The following is a 17,154-nucleotide window of genomic DNA, read 5'->3' as shown; positions in this document are numbered from 1 at the left end:
CAGTTCAGGTTCGACAGACTTATGGGAAATGTAGTTTATAGTTGAATTGTTACTTTTATCCTGCGTTTGTGTGCGCGTGTGTGCGCGCCCGCGTGCGTCTACATATGCTGTAAAATCATATCTTATACGCCTTTTTAACAACTTTCAATTTTTACTGTGCAGATATTTTAGTAACTTTTATGTATATTTACATATATAGGACTTATCTGATAGAGGGTGGGAACACAACGGTCTTTAATTTATTTTTGTTCAATAGTCAGCGTTGAGTTAGTTACTTATAAAGTAAGATTCGGACTTTCTTCATCTCCCAGCAAATTTTAATTTTTGAGCCGCACAGGTTTCCCGCTTGCGTGCGCCTAAACCGCGCTACGCCGCCTCCCTGCTTCTCCCAGCGCAAAAATAAACCGCTTCACGTCTCCTCCGACAAACCTGACACTTCCTTCAACAGCATGCAAATCAGCTCCAACACTTGTTTCGCCGCTGTTGATTTTGTTAATCGCAAAAGTCAATCAATTCCAAGTGCTGTTATCATACTGTAAAGCGGATCGGTATTTTTGTTTTTTGTTTTTTGGTTGTTGCTGTTTTTTATGGAGGGTCACTCTTTTGGCTCGTGTGATAACAAACAGGCAGGTGGACGGAGCTGCGTAATTCCTCGGAGTTCTTATTGGAATAGTGATAACTTAAAGGTACGTTAATATTTTTACGTTTAATACCCTAGGCAACATAATGATTTACTTTTTTTGTGTTTTAATTCTTGCTGCCCCTTACTAGATTCTGTTTATCAGCGTTTGTTGTGCAAAGAGTGACATGTGGCATATTAAATAGTCTATGAAATAATTTATTTAAAATACCAAGAATGTCCGTCTTGAAAATTGTTATTGTGCAATAAGGCCTTATTCCGTCGATACCTACACATGATCCAATCATAGCTAAATACAGACCGTTCTTTAAAGCTGATTTGGCATTTTAGTGTTTATCCTCCTCTACAGCGCGCGTTTATGGCCTAAATTAAAGCAAATGTTTCAAGCCGTATTTTGCGTTTTTCTTTGTATCGTTTTAAAAAGCCTATATGCTCTCATAAGATATTTAATGCATTAATTATAGATCGTAAACGACAGTGTCTCGTCATCGACAACGACGCGCACGATTTTCAAATCCTCAGAAGGCGTCCTCAGGTGATTCCACGTGAATTCCGCCGGGTGGTGGAATCAAAAACTATTTTTAAAATTAATTTCATTTTCTCAGTCGGGACTATATGTTCTTGACCCATGGGAAACCTTTGTGTGTGTGCGCTCGCGCGCGTCTGTGCGCGTGTGTTGTCATGGATGCCGTAACATGGAGACACGTTGCACAATGGAAAGATCCATCAGATCCATTAAAGCCGCTCGTTATAGTGATAAGAAAACGAATATTCAAATAAATGGAAGAAAGGCAAATTATATCTATCTATCTATCTATCTATCTATCTATCTATCTATCTATCTATCTATCATATGGGTTAGTAATTCAGAGATATTAAAAAATAAATACATTTCTTTTGAACCCGGTCCTTGGACGCCCGCTCTCTCCGCACAGGCGCATCAGATCCCCTGAGCGAACCAAAAACCCTCTGTGGGATCTGACCAGGCTGCACTAAATGCTGTGCTGCGGGTTGAAGCGGGATTTTGCGGCGGCAGCCTCGTCTGCAGCAGCGGGAAGCTGCAGGTGCTGCAGGCCGGAGCCGTCACCAACCCCTCTGAATCTTTCCTTCAGCGAGGCCGCAGTCTTCACTTGTTTATTCACTTGTTCTTATATTGGCCTTTGGTCAACATGACACCATTTTACATGTTTACTGAGTACATCTTGAATCGATACAGTACAGAGCAAAGTGAAAAGGGCCATGTGCGCCGGATAATGTGGCCATTACACTTTAAAAGTGACGGGAAATTTAATAAGGAACGATCAGTGTAACTCAAAGCATATAAAATTATTGTGTTTTTTTTTAAATGACAGAATCATAGTTTACGGCAATTTTATTGTCCCCTGTGCCTTTAAATTCATTCACCTTTGTAACACTTTTTTGTGCGCCCATTCAGAGGGGTTACTAGGGAGATATGTCGCTGTTGTGGTCGTTGTGAATATAATAAACTTTACGGCGGACAGGACGTCGCACGGATGTTATTTAGTGGCAAAATGGCCTCAACGCAGCGGAGGACACGCTTTACCGACATGATGCTGGAGACTTTTTGAGTTCCAGTTGACTCTGGGGCTATTTTTTCAGGGTCGAAAAGCGTCGTGGGTGCTCCCCCAGAGGTACGTTTTCCAGTCGTTGCCGTTTTTTTCTGCAAAGATTCTCTTCGAGCACCGTTGGACCATGATGTCGGAGCATAAACAGTAAAGACTGAAAAAGAAGCACATGTGTTAGTTTGAGACGGAAGCGGAGGGAGGTGATGCTCGGACCTCGCAGAAAAAAGTGAGGCGGTGATGAAGCAGGCAGGCCCGGGCACGTCAGGGGCCCCTGACACCGCCGCACCTCACTGGGAATACATTGGTGTGATCACACCTGGATGGAAATACACACGCCCGTGGGCGCGCGTGTGTGTGTGTGTAGTGATCTTATCAAATTTATTTTCTCTGAATAACATTGTTATATTTATTTATTTTATTTCCACAACCAGGGTGTTATATGCATGAATTTGTGTGTGTGCCCTGCAGAGTGTTCTGCCCATCACCAGAATATCTATCCTCTAAAATGTCCCAGTCCACCGTCACTGAGGAGGGAGGCACCTTCGAGCATCTCTGGAGCTCCCTGTGAGTGTCCACACATTTCCTGTATTAGTTGTAATTGTAAAAATGTTGTCGCAATGTTCCTTATTAAAAACAATGCACCACTATACCTGGAAAGATGCTCCAGTTCTGGGGTACCTCTTAATGGATGTTGCTTTTTAATCATTCCGCAATGTCTTACAGGGAGCCAGACAGCACCTACTACGAGCTCCCTCCAGGCAGCCAGCAGGGAGAGCGTCCGGTGCCCTCTACCAGCACCCCAGGGTGCCACTGTAGTGCCGCAGAGAGCTCCATGGACGTCTACCACCTGAGAGACATGAATGACAATGTGATGGTAGGACAACAAGCACCATTTCTGGCTGCAACTATGACGTTTAAACAAAATCCTGACACGAGTTAATGACCCTATTCTGAGCTTTTCACTATTTTTTACATCATTACAAGGAAATTTTATATAGATATATATATCTATCTATATGTATATATAGTTTCCCGCCAGCATTGAGGAGATTCCCTCCATTTGGTTCCCTCTCATCCGCAGCCTTTTCCCTCTCTGTCTCCTCATGGCTGAGCAGCCTTTAGGGAGTAAATGAGTGTGTGTGTGTGTGTGTGTGTATGCGTGTGTGTGCGTGAGTCTGGGGAGCGTTAATTAAATCCCAAGCCGGGACCCCTTGCTGCTTCACAACCTGCAGCTTAAGGTGTGCACCTTAACCAGCACGCACATGTGTTTGCAGGTAAATGCACCTGCACATTCTTGTTAAATCATTGAAAATTTGCATCTATAGAGATTGCGTCAACTTGTTAAAAATGCAAATCAACCAGTTTAGACCTTGACTAAATCTTAGATATGTCGAAAATACTGTTTGATTTGATTTCTTCAATTCTAATTAAATCAGCTCATTGTGATAACGCTGTTCTCCTAATCACAACAATCATTTCTGGTCACGACCCTGTTCCCTTCCTCTTCCGATATGGAATATTGGCAGGATGTGATCTTAAAAAAGGGCAAGCCTGGGCCTGTCGGGCCTGTTAATGAATACTGGTGACATAAAGAAAAGGGCGGAGCCACAATGATTTGTTGTTAGATGCGAAGCAAGTGGAGAAGGCCGAGTCAGGGAAGGAGAACAAGTGGAGGAGAGACAAGGTGTAGGAACATCTGCTGTATCCCCTCATCATGTCCCGCTTCAGACAGAGGTCAGCTGACCTCAGAGGGTTCAGCCTTTTCAGTCGCAACAGAATCCAATGAGAGGCCGAGCACGGGCTACCATAGCAACACTCACATGGGAGCTTTAAGATGCTGTATGATGCGGTGAGTAAATCAGAGAGAAACTGTTGTTTTTGTGCATGAACCTGGACATAGAAGATGTCTTATGAATAACATTGGTTCAGATGAGGGCACGACGTGGTGCAAAGATGAAGGGAAATATGCTCATGACTTGTTTTGAATATTTGTAAATGGTTTAGAGAGTTGTGAGTGTGTGTTGAAACAACAGAAGACATTGCTACATGCAAGGGCCAGTTGTGTTTGTGCATTTGGAAATGGCATCTGATGACCTGATCTATCACTATGGATTTAATGTTGGGCACTTTAGCTGTCACGAATTCAAACTTCTCTTTTGCCCCTTTCCAAATATCCCCAACAGGGGGCAGCATTTTAAACAAATCACCTCCGCTCACTCCTGCGTATTTCAGTTAAATTGAATCGATTTTCACTCAGCCGTCCTGTCCTTATCCTTAAGAACGTGTAAACATCTGTTACTAAGAGTTTTAATGTCATGCTGTTGAATAAAATAAGTTGAATGTTTTGATCGCAGCCCTAAACGGAAACCATTCACAACGTGATTTGCTACTTATTCTCAGATGTATATTTCACTCACCCTGACAAGTGAGAGGTGTAGTGAAAGACTTATCTCTGGCTCTAAATGTTTTAAACGTTTTAAGATCAGCTTTGAGTGGCAGATACCAAGATAGCTGCCCATAGGGGACATCTTAAGCTGAAACACTCACATGCGAGCACACACACCCAGATACACACGCGCGTATGCACAAAGTGGCACCAGAGGTTTTAGGGTCTTAGCTCTGTTTCAACTTGTTGATGATCCATCCTCTGTTTTAGAATCAAGCACACCTTTAAATGCACAGGCCTGTGTGTGTGGTGTGTGTGTGTGTGTGTGTGTGTGTGTATGTGTGTGTGTGCATTCTTTTCTTACCAACACACCTGGGCTCACCTGATACCATAAAACACCCAATGATACCAGTTAGTAGAAGATTTTAATGGAAATGATAAACCTAGGCTCATTTTTTAAAGCAAATGGTGCATTAAAGGTCGCAACATATAGTTTTCTCTGTTTTTAAAATACTCAATGTCCTAATGGTGACATCGTTGAATTTTTACATTCTTTTAGTTTGACTGGGGGGAAATTTATGTGGCATGATGTATGTATACATGTTTACTTTCGATACTAATGAGCTAAAGATGGTTATTCTGGACATTGTTTCAGATTACACATGACAACGATCAGTGATTCAGTAAAATCAGTTTTAAACCCTGATACAGTCTGGCACATCAGCTAGAAGCAGTATTGAACAATATCTTGCTTTTTAACTTTTCTTTCACTGTTCACGTGACTGCATTTAATGGAGCTGAGCCAAACCTGAGCAGAACATTTCGTTTGAGTCCAGGACATTGACCTCTCACTGGATCAGAACATGTAAGCACAAACGTACGTATGGAGGCGGCTTTGAACAAACATTGGCTCCATGGTTTTTTGTATGCAGTGGCAGCAACATTGAGGTTAAAATCACACAGCAGAGGTGAGGCCAGGACATCATGCTGAAAATATGAGCTGCTCATTCCATTTCTGGTCAGCCTCTAAGTCCGTCTTATAGGGGCAGACTTTTCCAAGATAAATTAAAAATAAAAATTCTTATTTTCAGTTATCCGAATACTTGAAGACGTTAAAGAGCACCTGTTTAAAAATCTTCACACTGATGAAATACTTAAATAGTGTGAGGGATCTGACCCTTGAACTCTCGTTCTTTTATGTTAGCCTTCTCTCTCTCTCTCCCTCTCTCTCTTCCATCAGACCAGACAGTGTTTACTCAGTACAGGCCTTCACAAGGTGTTTTGAAGCGTGTGTGTACATGTGCCCCAGCATCGCCGTCTATGTCCGGGCATGTCATAATTAGAATGTCGTACCATTTTTTGGGTTACCGTCCCTCTCTTTGCTCCTCTCCCTCTCTGCCCTCCTCTCAGTCTGGAGTTTTTCTCCCTCCAGGCCGGTGCTCACCTTCACCTCTCTGTCCCTGATGCGCATGCATCTGCATGGGGCCGAGTTTGTGGAGCGTCCACTCGTGCACAACTTGCGTGATCCCCGCTGATAGGCTACGGTCTCGCGGCTTTCTTTGATTTGCGACTTTTTGGATGTTTCTGACTGACAAATGAGGTTAAAGCTTTAGAGGATGTACTACGTTAAAAAGAAGGTAGGTGCTTGATGTGTCTGCATGCGACCAACTAACCATCATCAGCAAGATTTGAATTATGCACGTTCTTTTGTGAATCTGAAGCAGGTGATGCTCATGTGTTTGGCTGGTTGGGTCATTGTTAGTAGGAAAAAGTGTGTGTGTAGGAGCACGGTAGGTGCCTGTGTGCATTTCCCAGCTGTGTTTTTTTTAAAAGAGCTGCTTTATGAGATGCATTCTTAAAAAGGTGAGTCACAAAAGTGTTTTTAGAGTGAAGTTAAAAGGGCCTGGTAGAGTGTGTTAACCTGATCCTGCAACATGTTCCCACTGTTTAAACACAGTGGAGAGGACAGGAGTGGAATGGCAGGTAATTAGTAAGATCATTCCTGTGTTTAACAACAGTTCATTTAGCCCCAAGGAACACACACACACACAACACACATACACACAGAGTTGTAATTGAAATCTCATTTGTAATTCTATGTATTTTCAACACGATTGGACGCAGACACATGCACTTCCTGTAACTCTCCCTATCCTGGGCTAATCAAACCTCTCTTGGAGCCCGTAAGCCCCCCCATCCCTCCGACAGCACTACCTGTGCCCTCCCTCCGCCTCCCGCCTCCCTCCTTCTTCACCTCACTCAGTCCCTTCCTTCTTTGTCTCTCCGCAGTCCCAATACAACTTGCTGAGCAGCAGCATGGAGAGCCTGGGGAGCCGCGCTACGTCCGCCAGCCCCTACAGCTCCGAGAACGCCTCCTCGTCGGCCGTGCCCACCCCTTCGCCCTACTCCCAGCCCAACTCCACGTTTGAGGGCCTTTCGCCTGCCCCGGCCATCCCCTCCAACACCGACTACCCTGGACTGCACGCCTTCCAAGTGTCCTTCCAACAGTCCAGCACCGCAAAGTCTGCAACATGGACCGTGAGTACACCTACTTTCCTGTGTGTGCATGTGTGTGTGTGTGTGTGTGTGTGTGTGTGTGTGTGTGTGTTCAGGTAAATGCGATGTGCACATTACCCATGCGCACCGAGGCCCAAAAAAAAAGAAAAAGAAATCACACAAACTTGCTCAAGTCTGCACATGTGCAGGCATGTTGTGCACAAGAGAAAGTAGCGCATCATTCAGCAATTCATCTCGTCTCCGCCCCTATAAATCTACAGCCAGGCAAGAGTGAAAGTCAGGTGTGTGGTCAAGAATGTGGCCGTTCAGAGCTGGACTGAGAAGTTAAGAAGGGTCCGCCCCCCCCCCTTCACTCAGTAGCCTGTAGCTTTATAACACTAAATATACGGCGTCATATCAGAAAACACCAGAAACGTAATTCTTCTATTTACAGCTGTGTACTAGCATTCTGGGAGCTTCCCAAGCCAAGCGGCTATCCTGGGACGTGGTGGTGTTGACAGATATGTGAAACAGGAGCTGCGTATTTGGTCGTGACCCGATGAGAGCTCTCTCCTCCACAGAGGTGTCACCTCCGACTGTCACACAGTTGACCTCTCTAAAACAAGAGCGCCGGGAGGCAAACCCCGCGCACGTGTTCACGTGTTGACGAGCGGTCGGGCCTGCAATTGTCCCGCTGTGATAGACTGGGAGGCGGGGGATCTTCTGGGGTGGCTCTGTTTGCTGAAAGAAGCCATGCGTGGTGGGCTCCTTCAGTGATGTAAGGAGATCCCCCTCCGGACATTCGAGCGGTGGTCTTTGACCTGCTGCTTTTCTCTCTGGTTCTTTCTTCCTCCGCACTGAAAACACACTCATGGCTGTCACTTTTGGCGCCTCAGGTTCCTCTCCTGAAATCTTTCCGTCATCTCCCTTTTCTTTTTGCTCTTTCCTGTGTGTTTGCAGCAAACTAAAGCACGTCGTCTGAAAGGTTTTAGGTGACAGAGGTGAGTTCCTGTAGTTAAAACAGGTACATTAAAAAAACCTCAACAAGCTCCTTTTAATTGTTGTTTTTGTATAGACCTTAGTGTAGATCCCAAATTTACGCACAAAGGGAGCTTTGAACCTGCGGGCCAAGAGGGATCGCGACACACACCAAGATTATTCCGACGCCTCTGCTGCCCTTAAACAGGAGACCTTAGACTGAAAGAGACTGGAGGATTGTTTCTTGGTTTTAAGGAATTGACAACAAATGCTTTGTTTTTGTCTCCAGCACCTCGTTATTAAACGACTGAAGAATCCAAGTATGTATTTACCGTTATTATACTATAGATGCGTCACGCTGGTTTATGGTTTTAGGGCTGGCATTATGCCCACACATCATTTCCAATTTTCACTCCCATATTCCATATTGCTCTCTGTGGGTGCACGTGCGTGCGTGCGTGCGTGCGTGCGTGTGTTTTTAGATGCAAAGGCAATGATGCAGAGACCCTGATTCTAACATGCTTGAAAGACTGAATCACCCTGTGTGAATGAAGGAGTTAAGAGTGTGTGTTTCTGGTAAATTTTTGTGGCCTCGGGCGGTGGGGAATGCCAAGCCTAATAGGGGCGCACCACCTCACCACCCCCCCACCCCCCCACCACCACCACACACACACACACACACACACACACCCTACCCCCAACATCCTGCAGCATGCAGTACCCTGAGAAATTGTGACAACATGAGAACTTTGGGGAAATCATTAATATCTTGTCATACTGCTACATTCAATCCTATGATGACCCCCCCCCACACACACACACACCACACACACACACACACACACACACACGCGCCACCCCCCCCCCACCCATTGCTATATATTCAGTGCATTAGGGATGAAGGTTCCACCCTACAGGATTCTTAGATTGAATGTCCCACTGAAGGAAGTTTGATCCAACACTTCAGTCCGTTAAAGAACAAAACCTCTTTCCATAGCATCAGCCCTTATGTGTTGGCGTCAAAGATCAGGAAGGGGGCGTGGCCCCGCAGCTGCGGGTTTGAGCACGTACTTGCAAAGGTAGCTGGTCCCGAGCAGCTCTTCCCAGCTATTAGCCTCTCTCCGTTAGGAAGCAAGTCCCAGCACGCCGAGGCAAACTATCCTTCGCTTCCTTTCTCCATGCGCCATCACCACCACGCCGCCGGATCTTCTTCCCTGAGCGGCGGCTCCAGGAAGCTCACAAGAACATACACGTAGGTTCTCACACCTACCCCGTGGGCACCTGCATTTTTGAGGAAAATCGAAATTTTGAATCCACCCAAGATACCAAAACTTACTGCAATCTGCCACCAGAGCTTCAAGTATATTTAATAGCTGCTGTCTAAAGGAACACTCTCATTCCGTATCTCCTCAGCAGCCTTGGAAAGAGATCACTAATCACCATGATGGCGTCCACATAATTGCAGAATAGTGTGTAACATTAAGCCATAGAGCCTCTGATGTGTCCTCCTGTGTGTGGGGGGGTGTGTGTGAATGAATTGATATTTGGACCGTTCCACAAATTTGTTGCGGGCAAGCCCCCGCTTGCTTGTATGGATGACGATGTGGCAATTATCACGCCGTCTCCAGGTCCTGTCAGGACTCGTCTGCAGTGGTCCAAGGTGTAGAGGCAGGAAAGGATGGAGAGATAGATGGATGAGGAGTGAAACGTCGAAATCAAAAAAGATCCGCTTTGATGAGACTCCAAAATGATGCACGATGAGAGGCAGCGATGTGAAATGGTGGCCCTCAGGTGTCAAAGCGCAGGTGGACAGATTATTCATACCGTATGTTTGTAATGCAGATTCCATCCCTTTTGTTTGCCTTGAAATAAGTGTTAGCCACTCCACCACATGCGCTCTGACTCAAACTCCCTCTTCTCTCGTGAATATTCCCTAATTCTAATTCTTTTACACATGTACAGTGTGTGTGTGTGTGTGTGTGTGTGTGTGTGTGTGTGTGTGTGTGTGTGTGTGCATATTTATGCATGTGCACACTAGCCTGCGTGGCTGACAAGTTCAGGCAGCTCCCAACAACATCGTTACGATTTTTTTTTTTGTTGTTTTTCTCATGTTGGCCAGGACGAGTTTTTCAAAATCAATATAACACCACTCTGATCCCGCTCCCCTCCCCTCCCCTCCCCTCCCCTCCCCTCCCCTCCCCTCCCCTCCCCTCCCCCGCCTCTGCTTTTGGCAGCAGCATCACTGTACACACAAAATCAAAACTGCCACCAACAGCATTATGTGGGTTGTTTTTTTTAAATACAATGTAAATGAAAACATACATTTTAAAGTGTGCTTGGCAGAGTCACTGAAACACTTTTGTCCCTTTTGGGTAACTTGACACATTAAATAGGCTCATACAGCCCAGTAACAGGTAGAGGCCATGTGCTTTGAGCTGAGCGCATCACTTTGGAGATTAATACGCACTCTTTCCCTTTGCCTGTCTGGGTTTGCTTTGGGAGAAATTATTTATTCACATATGGATGCGCTGTTGAGACTTGTCAGGTACAGGTAGGTGGGAAAGGTGATGTGCACTGGTATTTCCATTACCCTCAAGGGAGTGCTCATCCGCAGCTAATCCCTTGTGTTCGTACCAGAGTGTCTGCAGTGTGTGTGTCCCTGAGAGGAGCTTAGTAAGAGTTTCACAACAGAAAACCAAATGCTTTTGGCTGCTGGGCTGTCTCTTTCCCAGAGGCTGTCTGGTGTGAACACCGCTGTCTGGAGTATCAGTGGGAAGGGTTAAATTGTGACTGGGTTGAATGGGCGAAAATTACTTATTAATATCTTTTAAACTAACTGAGATGTGGTGCATATGCCAAATGAGAAATAGGTAAATAGCATGCATTGTAACATTTTTTATTTAGGCCTATTTTAGCGAGTCAGTGCCGGAAAACTTTTGCCTTTCCAGGTTTCTTTTTCTCTAAAACCTGCCTGAGTGAGAAAAAATAGATGTGAGTAATGTTGCGAGGTTGTTAGGGCATGTTCCATCACCTGTCCACGAGCTCTTATGTGCATCCATACGTGCGTCTCCTCCTGAATACGTGCAAACTAAGAATGCGTTCTCCCTGAACATCACCGTAGCTGAATTTCTCCTCCCGCCGTAGCATCATCCCAGTCCTCCCAGATCCAGCCTGCAGGATAATAATCAGTTATTCCATCTAATGACACAGTGATTACTTTGCTTTACACTCCTCTGGCATTTTCCCTTTCGTGCACATGACCTGTCTGCTGTGGTGATTTCGCAGAGTAATAACAGTGTGCTGTGATAAGAACAGACGATTTAATCATCATATTATCACCCAGGTCCTTGTTTTCTTCTGACTGATCGCCAAATTTTCTGCGTTTATAACATTCTTAGCTGAGTTTCAGCTAAAACGCTAACCCGGCTGCCTGCTCTTCCCCCTCTTCAGTATTCTCCGTTGCTGAAGAAACTCTACTGTCAGATTGCCAAGACCTGCCCCATCCAGATGAAGCTGTCCTCCTCTCCTCCGCATGGCAGCATCATCAGGGCCATGCCCATTTATAAGAAGGCCGAGCACGTCACAGAAGTGGTCAAGCGCTGCCCCAACCACGAGCTAGGACGAGACTTCAATGACGGTACGGCACCTGGTTCTGTTTAGATATTTGTCACTTGTACTAAAGTGTATAACAATTCTGTTTTACTGAGCTAATGACTGTAAAGACTGTGATTAATTAAATTACTTAAAAATTAGTTAAAGATCTAAGATACTAGACCAGTTTTGTCATAAGACATGTTACTTATCCCCAGGTCAAACCGCTCCGGCCAGTCACCTGATCCGAGTGGAGGGGAATAACCTCTGTCAGTATGTGGACGACCCCGTCACTGGCCGCCAAAGTGTATTTGTGCCCTACGAACCTCCACAGGTTGGTACCTCGGCATCTCCTGCCCTACTCATAAATGCCCACGGTATCATGAAATTTTAGAAAATCTTATGAAAATAAAGATCTTAGGATGTTAATTGTTTTTAAGTTTTGTGTTATAATTTGTTATAATTAAAACCTGGAGTGTAGGAGTAATGTTTTATTAAAGAAATATAAAATAAAACTGTTTTGTATTTTTAACACAGACATTTAGATAAAGCAATCAACTTATCAAGCTGATAGCGGTTTCACAGTTGGCCTCAGTGAAGTTTTTCCATAGGAAGCACGCATGTAAATAAAGATACAAGTCAAAGCAGACAAAAAATGGTGATTCCGCTCCTGAGATGATTAATGGAAAGTATGTTGGGCTGGCAAATAAAACTGCGTCACAGCGGCGCCCTCTAGTGGTAAAATAGGCGCAATTATTCTTAACGCAGATTGGGATTCACGATTTGGCAATCCTGGAATTCCAGGAGGGTCTGGAATATAAATCAAATAAAATCAATCTCCACTCCTGTGTGTTTTCAGGTTGGGACTGAGTTCACCACTATCCTGTACAACTTCATGTGCAACAGCAGCTGCGTGGGCGGCATGAACCGAAGACCCATCCTCATCATCATCACCCTGGAAACCAGGGAGTAAGTCAAAACCTCAAGTATGCTGATGTTTCTGCCAATTGTGTCAAATATAATATTTTCTGGACGACATTGGTAATATATTTGAGTCCTAATACAAGAAATTATTTGTTTTTACATTTAAAGTCAATCAGGTGATAAATGATTAATTCCATTATGTGCACGATACTCGTCAAATATAGTATTATTACTGTGGTCATCAATAATCAGCCTTGATGTTCACAGTAGATCTACACATCCATCACATTAAACCGAATCTCCTTTTTTTTCTTTGCCGACAATATTAGCGGCCAAGTGTTGGGGAGAAGGTCATTTGAGGCTCGGATATGTGCCTGTCCTGGAAGAGACCGCAAAGCAGACGAGGACCACTTCAGGGAACAACAGGCCCTGAGTGACAGCGTGGACAAAAACGGCAGCGCCAACAAGCGCAGTGAGTGCCCTTTAACCTGACAGTAGTGATCTAATACAGAAAATCCCCGTTGAAACCTGCTCAAAAACCTTTTCTACCACCTGCAGACTTCAAACAGAGTCTGCCGACCATTCAGAATCCAAACCTTAACTCAAGGAAGAGGAGGCATGGAGAAGAAGACCTTTACTATATTCCTGTAGGAACATCTCACATTTATACGATGGTTGGGTTGTTATATAAATAGAAATATATGCATACCTATTTGTCATTTGCATGAAGGTTCGTGGGCGTGAGAATTTTGAACTGCTGATGAAGATTAAAGACAGTCTGGAACTGGTGGAGCTGGTGCCGCAGCCGCTGCTGGACTCATACAGACAGCAGACACAGCAGCTCCTGCAGAGACCGTGAGTCCATAACAATAACAACCCCACAATTATTCAGAACCTGTAAATAATAGTGAACGGTCAGACCTCATTACTCATCAAATCAAACATACGACTCTTTCCTCAGGGGCCACATATCGTCCCCTTCCTCTTACTCGCCGCTGTCCAACATGAACAAGCTTCACAACCAGGGAGGCATCAGCAAACCTCCGTCTTCCATCAACCTGATGGGGCAGCAGCCCCAGCAACACCACACTGCCCCCTCCTCCCTCACTCATATGGGTGAGAGTCCAGTTTCAAATCCTGCTGTCTGTCTTATTTCGAATGTATTCCCACTTACTGATAGCCGGTCTCCTTCTCACAGGTTCCAGCATGCTCAGCAGCCACCATATGCAGGCCAACGGTGACATGAATGGTAGCCACAGCAATCAGACTATAGTGTCTGCCTCCCACTGTAGCCCACCCCCTCCGTATAACCCTGACCCCAGCCTCGTCAGGTACCTCACCCTCCAATGACACTCGTCCTTAACCGTCCTGTAAAGGGGCCAGAATGCAGTTACATGCACTTGTTGGGTTAAATGCTTACAGGAGCGGCTTTGGAGCCAAATCCTCTAGCCGTGACGATACGTTATTATGTTCCATATTGCAGTTAAATGTGTATAGATGAGACTGTGTTATATGGACAGTTTGTAGAAACGTGCGGTTGCATCGCCGATCATAGAGTCGTGGAGGCACAGCGTGCGTGGAAACTGTGTCTCTGCTCTATGGAGAAAAAGAGATTATCTGTTACAGTTGTGTTTGTTAGAAAATAAATCATAGCTGCTAAATTAAATTTAAAAAAATAAAAATGACATGATGCCGGTCATGATCAAAAGGAGGCTACGGCAACATTTACATCTACAACTGCAGCTGGTCACACAGTTGATTATTACTTTATATACAGCAACATTCGTCACGTGACCTTTGTCTTGTCATCCTTTGATGGACTGGGGTGTAAAGCAGCATGTTGGTTATAGTTATTGGACTCCTTTCATTCATTGTCCTGGATTTAAGCACCCGACAGTCACGAGGAGCAGTTTTAGGAACTAAAAGTAACTGATCCTTGGTTGAAAAGCAGCTTTAGTCATTTAAAAGTCCAAACTGTGTGCTGTGCACTGACATCTGAACCATTTACATTGTCATTATGTACACAACCATCCTTTTCTATGCACTACGGAGAATTTTCTTTAAAAGAAATTTCCATTGTTTAAGTTCTGTCTAATGTTGAGTTTAAACTTTATTTGCTTCGGATCCTTTTTTTTACATAATGTGTCTCTGGACTCATTTTAATATTTGCTTTTGGAATTTAAACTTTTTTTTACATGTGTCTAAATTGTAATATTTACTGTACAGTTAAATTGCACACTTAGCTTCTATTTTGAATACACTGTATGTTGCCAAAACCTAAACATTTCATGTATTTATAATAAAGGATGTGCATCAAAGCAAGAATGGCCTTATGAATCCTTCAATGAAATGCATGTTTATGATTCCACCGAAACACTCAAGCTGTGTTGTTTCTCTATGTTTCGGAATGCTTTTGTCATTCTGTTTCACCCTAAACAGATAATGGATGACGGTGAAATATAACATATAAAGGAGGGACTTCCCATCGATTTCTGTTTTAAAATAAGCACTGATAATTTATTGGGATATTTTTTACCCTGATTGAGGACAATCAGTGTTTTGTTTATTTACTTGCTGTTGTCTAATGCTCATCTAAGTAGTCTTGTTGTTTTTTCCCCCATGCAGTTTTCTAACCAGCCTGGGTTGTCAGAACTTCATTGAGTACTTCGCCTCTCAAGGCCTGCAGTCCGTGTACCATCTCCAGACACTCTCCATGGAGGTAACGACCCATTAGTTTAAACAGCTTCACACCTGACCCGAGAGGCCAATATAGGTGCAAAATGTTTTAGCATGAATTGGATGTCCATCAGGAAGGTGCTCTCATCTCTAGACCGAAGTCTCACCCTGCTCTCTCTCTGCCTTTCCCAGGATTTAGGAGCCATGAAGATACCCGAGCAGTCCCGTCTCGCCATCTGGAGAGGTCTGCAGGACATGAAACAAGGCAGCCCCCTTCAGCTGCCCCCCTCCGCCCATCACCACGACTACCACGGCCAGCAGCTCATTCGCTCCAGCAGCAACATGACCTCCTCCGCCATGGCGGCCATCGGGGGACCAGGCGGGGAGCTGCAACGTCAACGCGTCATGGAGGCCGTGCACTTTCGCGTCCGTCACACCATCACCATCCCCCACAGGCCAGGCGTTGTCGGGACATCGGGGATGACGGCAGCCGCTGACGAGTGGGCTGACTTCGGTTTCGACATGCCTGACTGCAAGCTGTCGTGCAGCAAGCACTCCATCAAGGAGGAGTTCATGGAAAGCGACGTGCACTGAGCCAGATGATGTTTTCACCAGTCACACCTGCTCTAATTGGATAACGCCGCCAGATGACAAGCAGCAAGTGAGCAGTGACCGTTGCTTAGATTTCCATTTTATGTTTGTCAAACACTAGCGTGCACACCTATTTATTGTTAAAGACTACTTCTACCCCTGTAAATATGTATGTACTCAATCTTGTAAATGTTTTTGGTGGACAAATAGGCAAAAGGGGCAGCATGCTCCAGCATGGTGCATCAGTTGTAGAAACCCGTGCATAGAACTGAATGATAAATGGTACTCGTGTGTCCTGCAAATGACTGTGGTTCAGTTTATATACTTTAATTATTTCATTTGTTTTAAAAATGAGTGGATTGTGCTATTAGTTTTGTGTGATAATCATATGGAATTCATTTAACTTCTATGATAAAATTGTAGACAGTGCTGTATATATTGTTTGTTTTTTTAAATGTTTTTACTGTCAGGTGGTAGAAAATAGTATTATTCTTGTCTCCAGCATGATAAACATTAGGGGGGATCTCCAAATCAGTATTAAAACAAGGATTTAAGAACTGTGATCAACAGAATAATTAGTGCATCCCTATCAAGCCACGTAATCTATCATTCTTGTATTTCTTTAACCTTGCAGGGCAAGGTCTCTGTATATAATCTAGCCAGTTGTATTTGTGTATGTGTGTATTTTGGAACTTGTTTATTGGTATTTATATAAACATTCCAATTTGTCCTCAGTCTAAAGAGTGGGTCCTCCTGGTGAAATTCTATCTTGAAATAATGGCAGTTTTTTTTTTTACCACAATAATGTGTGGTTTCTTTATTTTTAATATCCTTTTTCAAACACACACATGCTTTAATCCCCAACTGGTCAAAAAAGAGCACTTTAACTCAAAATGACTCAAATGATCTGTGCTTATGATTAATACTAATCATGTATTATGTATTATCACGGTGTAAATAGAGATAGTGCTTGTTTTATTTCTACTAGCCTGTTTTATTCCTCTGTTATTATCAGTGTTGTAAAGATTAAAATGTGAAACTCTATAATTACAAACAGCTGTTTATGGCTCCCTTAGGTTTCTATTGTTATAGTGTGTGTTGGGTTTTTGGGGGGATTGTGGAAATTAAACTACATTTTCCATCCTTCAATGAATGATCTCTGGCAAGGAGCGTATGTCACAGCCAGCGTTTGTGGTTCTGAAGAGAATACACCGGTTACAAATACATTAATGAAATTATCACAAAATTTTGATAATGGAAGGAACAGGGATTTTGGTGATATTCCA

The 17,154-nt window shown here is 44.1% G+C and overlaps 1 protein-coding gene across 3 annotated transcripts; it reads left to right on the top strand.

Annotated features, from left to right (window-relative positions):
- The first annotated feature begins 498 nt into the window (after positions 1-498).
- tp73 (tumor protein p73) lies at positions 499-16,944 on the top strand. 3 transcript variants are annotated; one of them, XM_057041991.1, is made up of 14 exons: positions 499-686; positions 2,695-2,790; positions 2,950-3,100; positions 6,902-7,150; positions 11,537-11,723; positions 11,896-12,011; positions 12,537-12,646; positions 12,931-13,073; positions 13,160-13,248; positions 13,332-13,456; positions 13,563-13,717; positions 13,800-13,932; positions 15,227-15,320; positions 15,470-16,944. In XM_057041991.1, the coding sequence occupies exons 2-14, from the start codon at positions 2,732-2,734 to the stop codon at positions 15,869-15,871; spliced, it is 2,013 nt and encodes a 670-aa protein (XP_056897971.1). In that variant the 5' UTR covers positions 499-686; positions 2,695-2,731; the 3' UTR covers positions 15,872-16,944. The 3 variants fall into 3 exon arrangements, with proteins under 3 accessions (XP_056897971.1, XP_056897970.1, XP_056897973.1); XM_057041990.1 differs by lacking the exon at positions 499-686 and adding an exon at positions 2,143-2,292; XM_057041993.1 differs by lacking the exons at positions 499-686; positions 2,695-2,790; positions 2,950-3,100 and adding an exon at positions 5,983-6,249.
- The last annotated feature ends 210 nt before the right edge of the window (positions 16,945-17,154 follow it).

Source organism: Takifugu flavidus, chromosome 8, assembly GCF_003711565.1.
Source record: "Takifugu flavidus isolate HTHZ2018 chromosome 8, ASM371156v2, whole genome shotgun sequence".
Classification (NCBI taxonomy): domain Eukaryota; kingdom Metazoa; phylum Chordata; class Actinopteri; order Tetraodontiformes; family Tetraodontidae; genus Takifugu; species Takifugu flavidus.
Note: the sequence above shows the minus strand (reverse complement) of the source record. Positions and strands in the feature narration are given on the sequence as shown.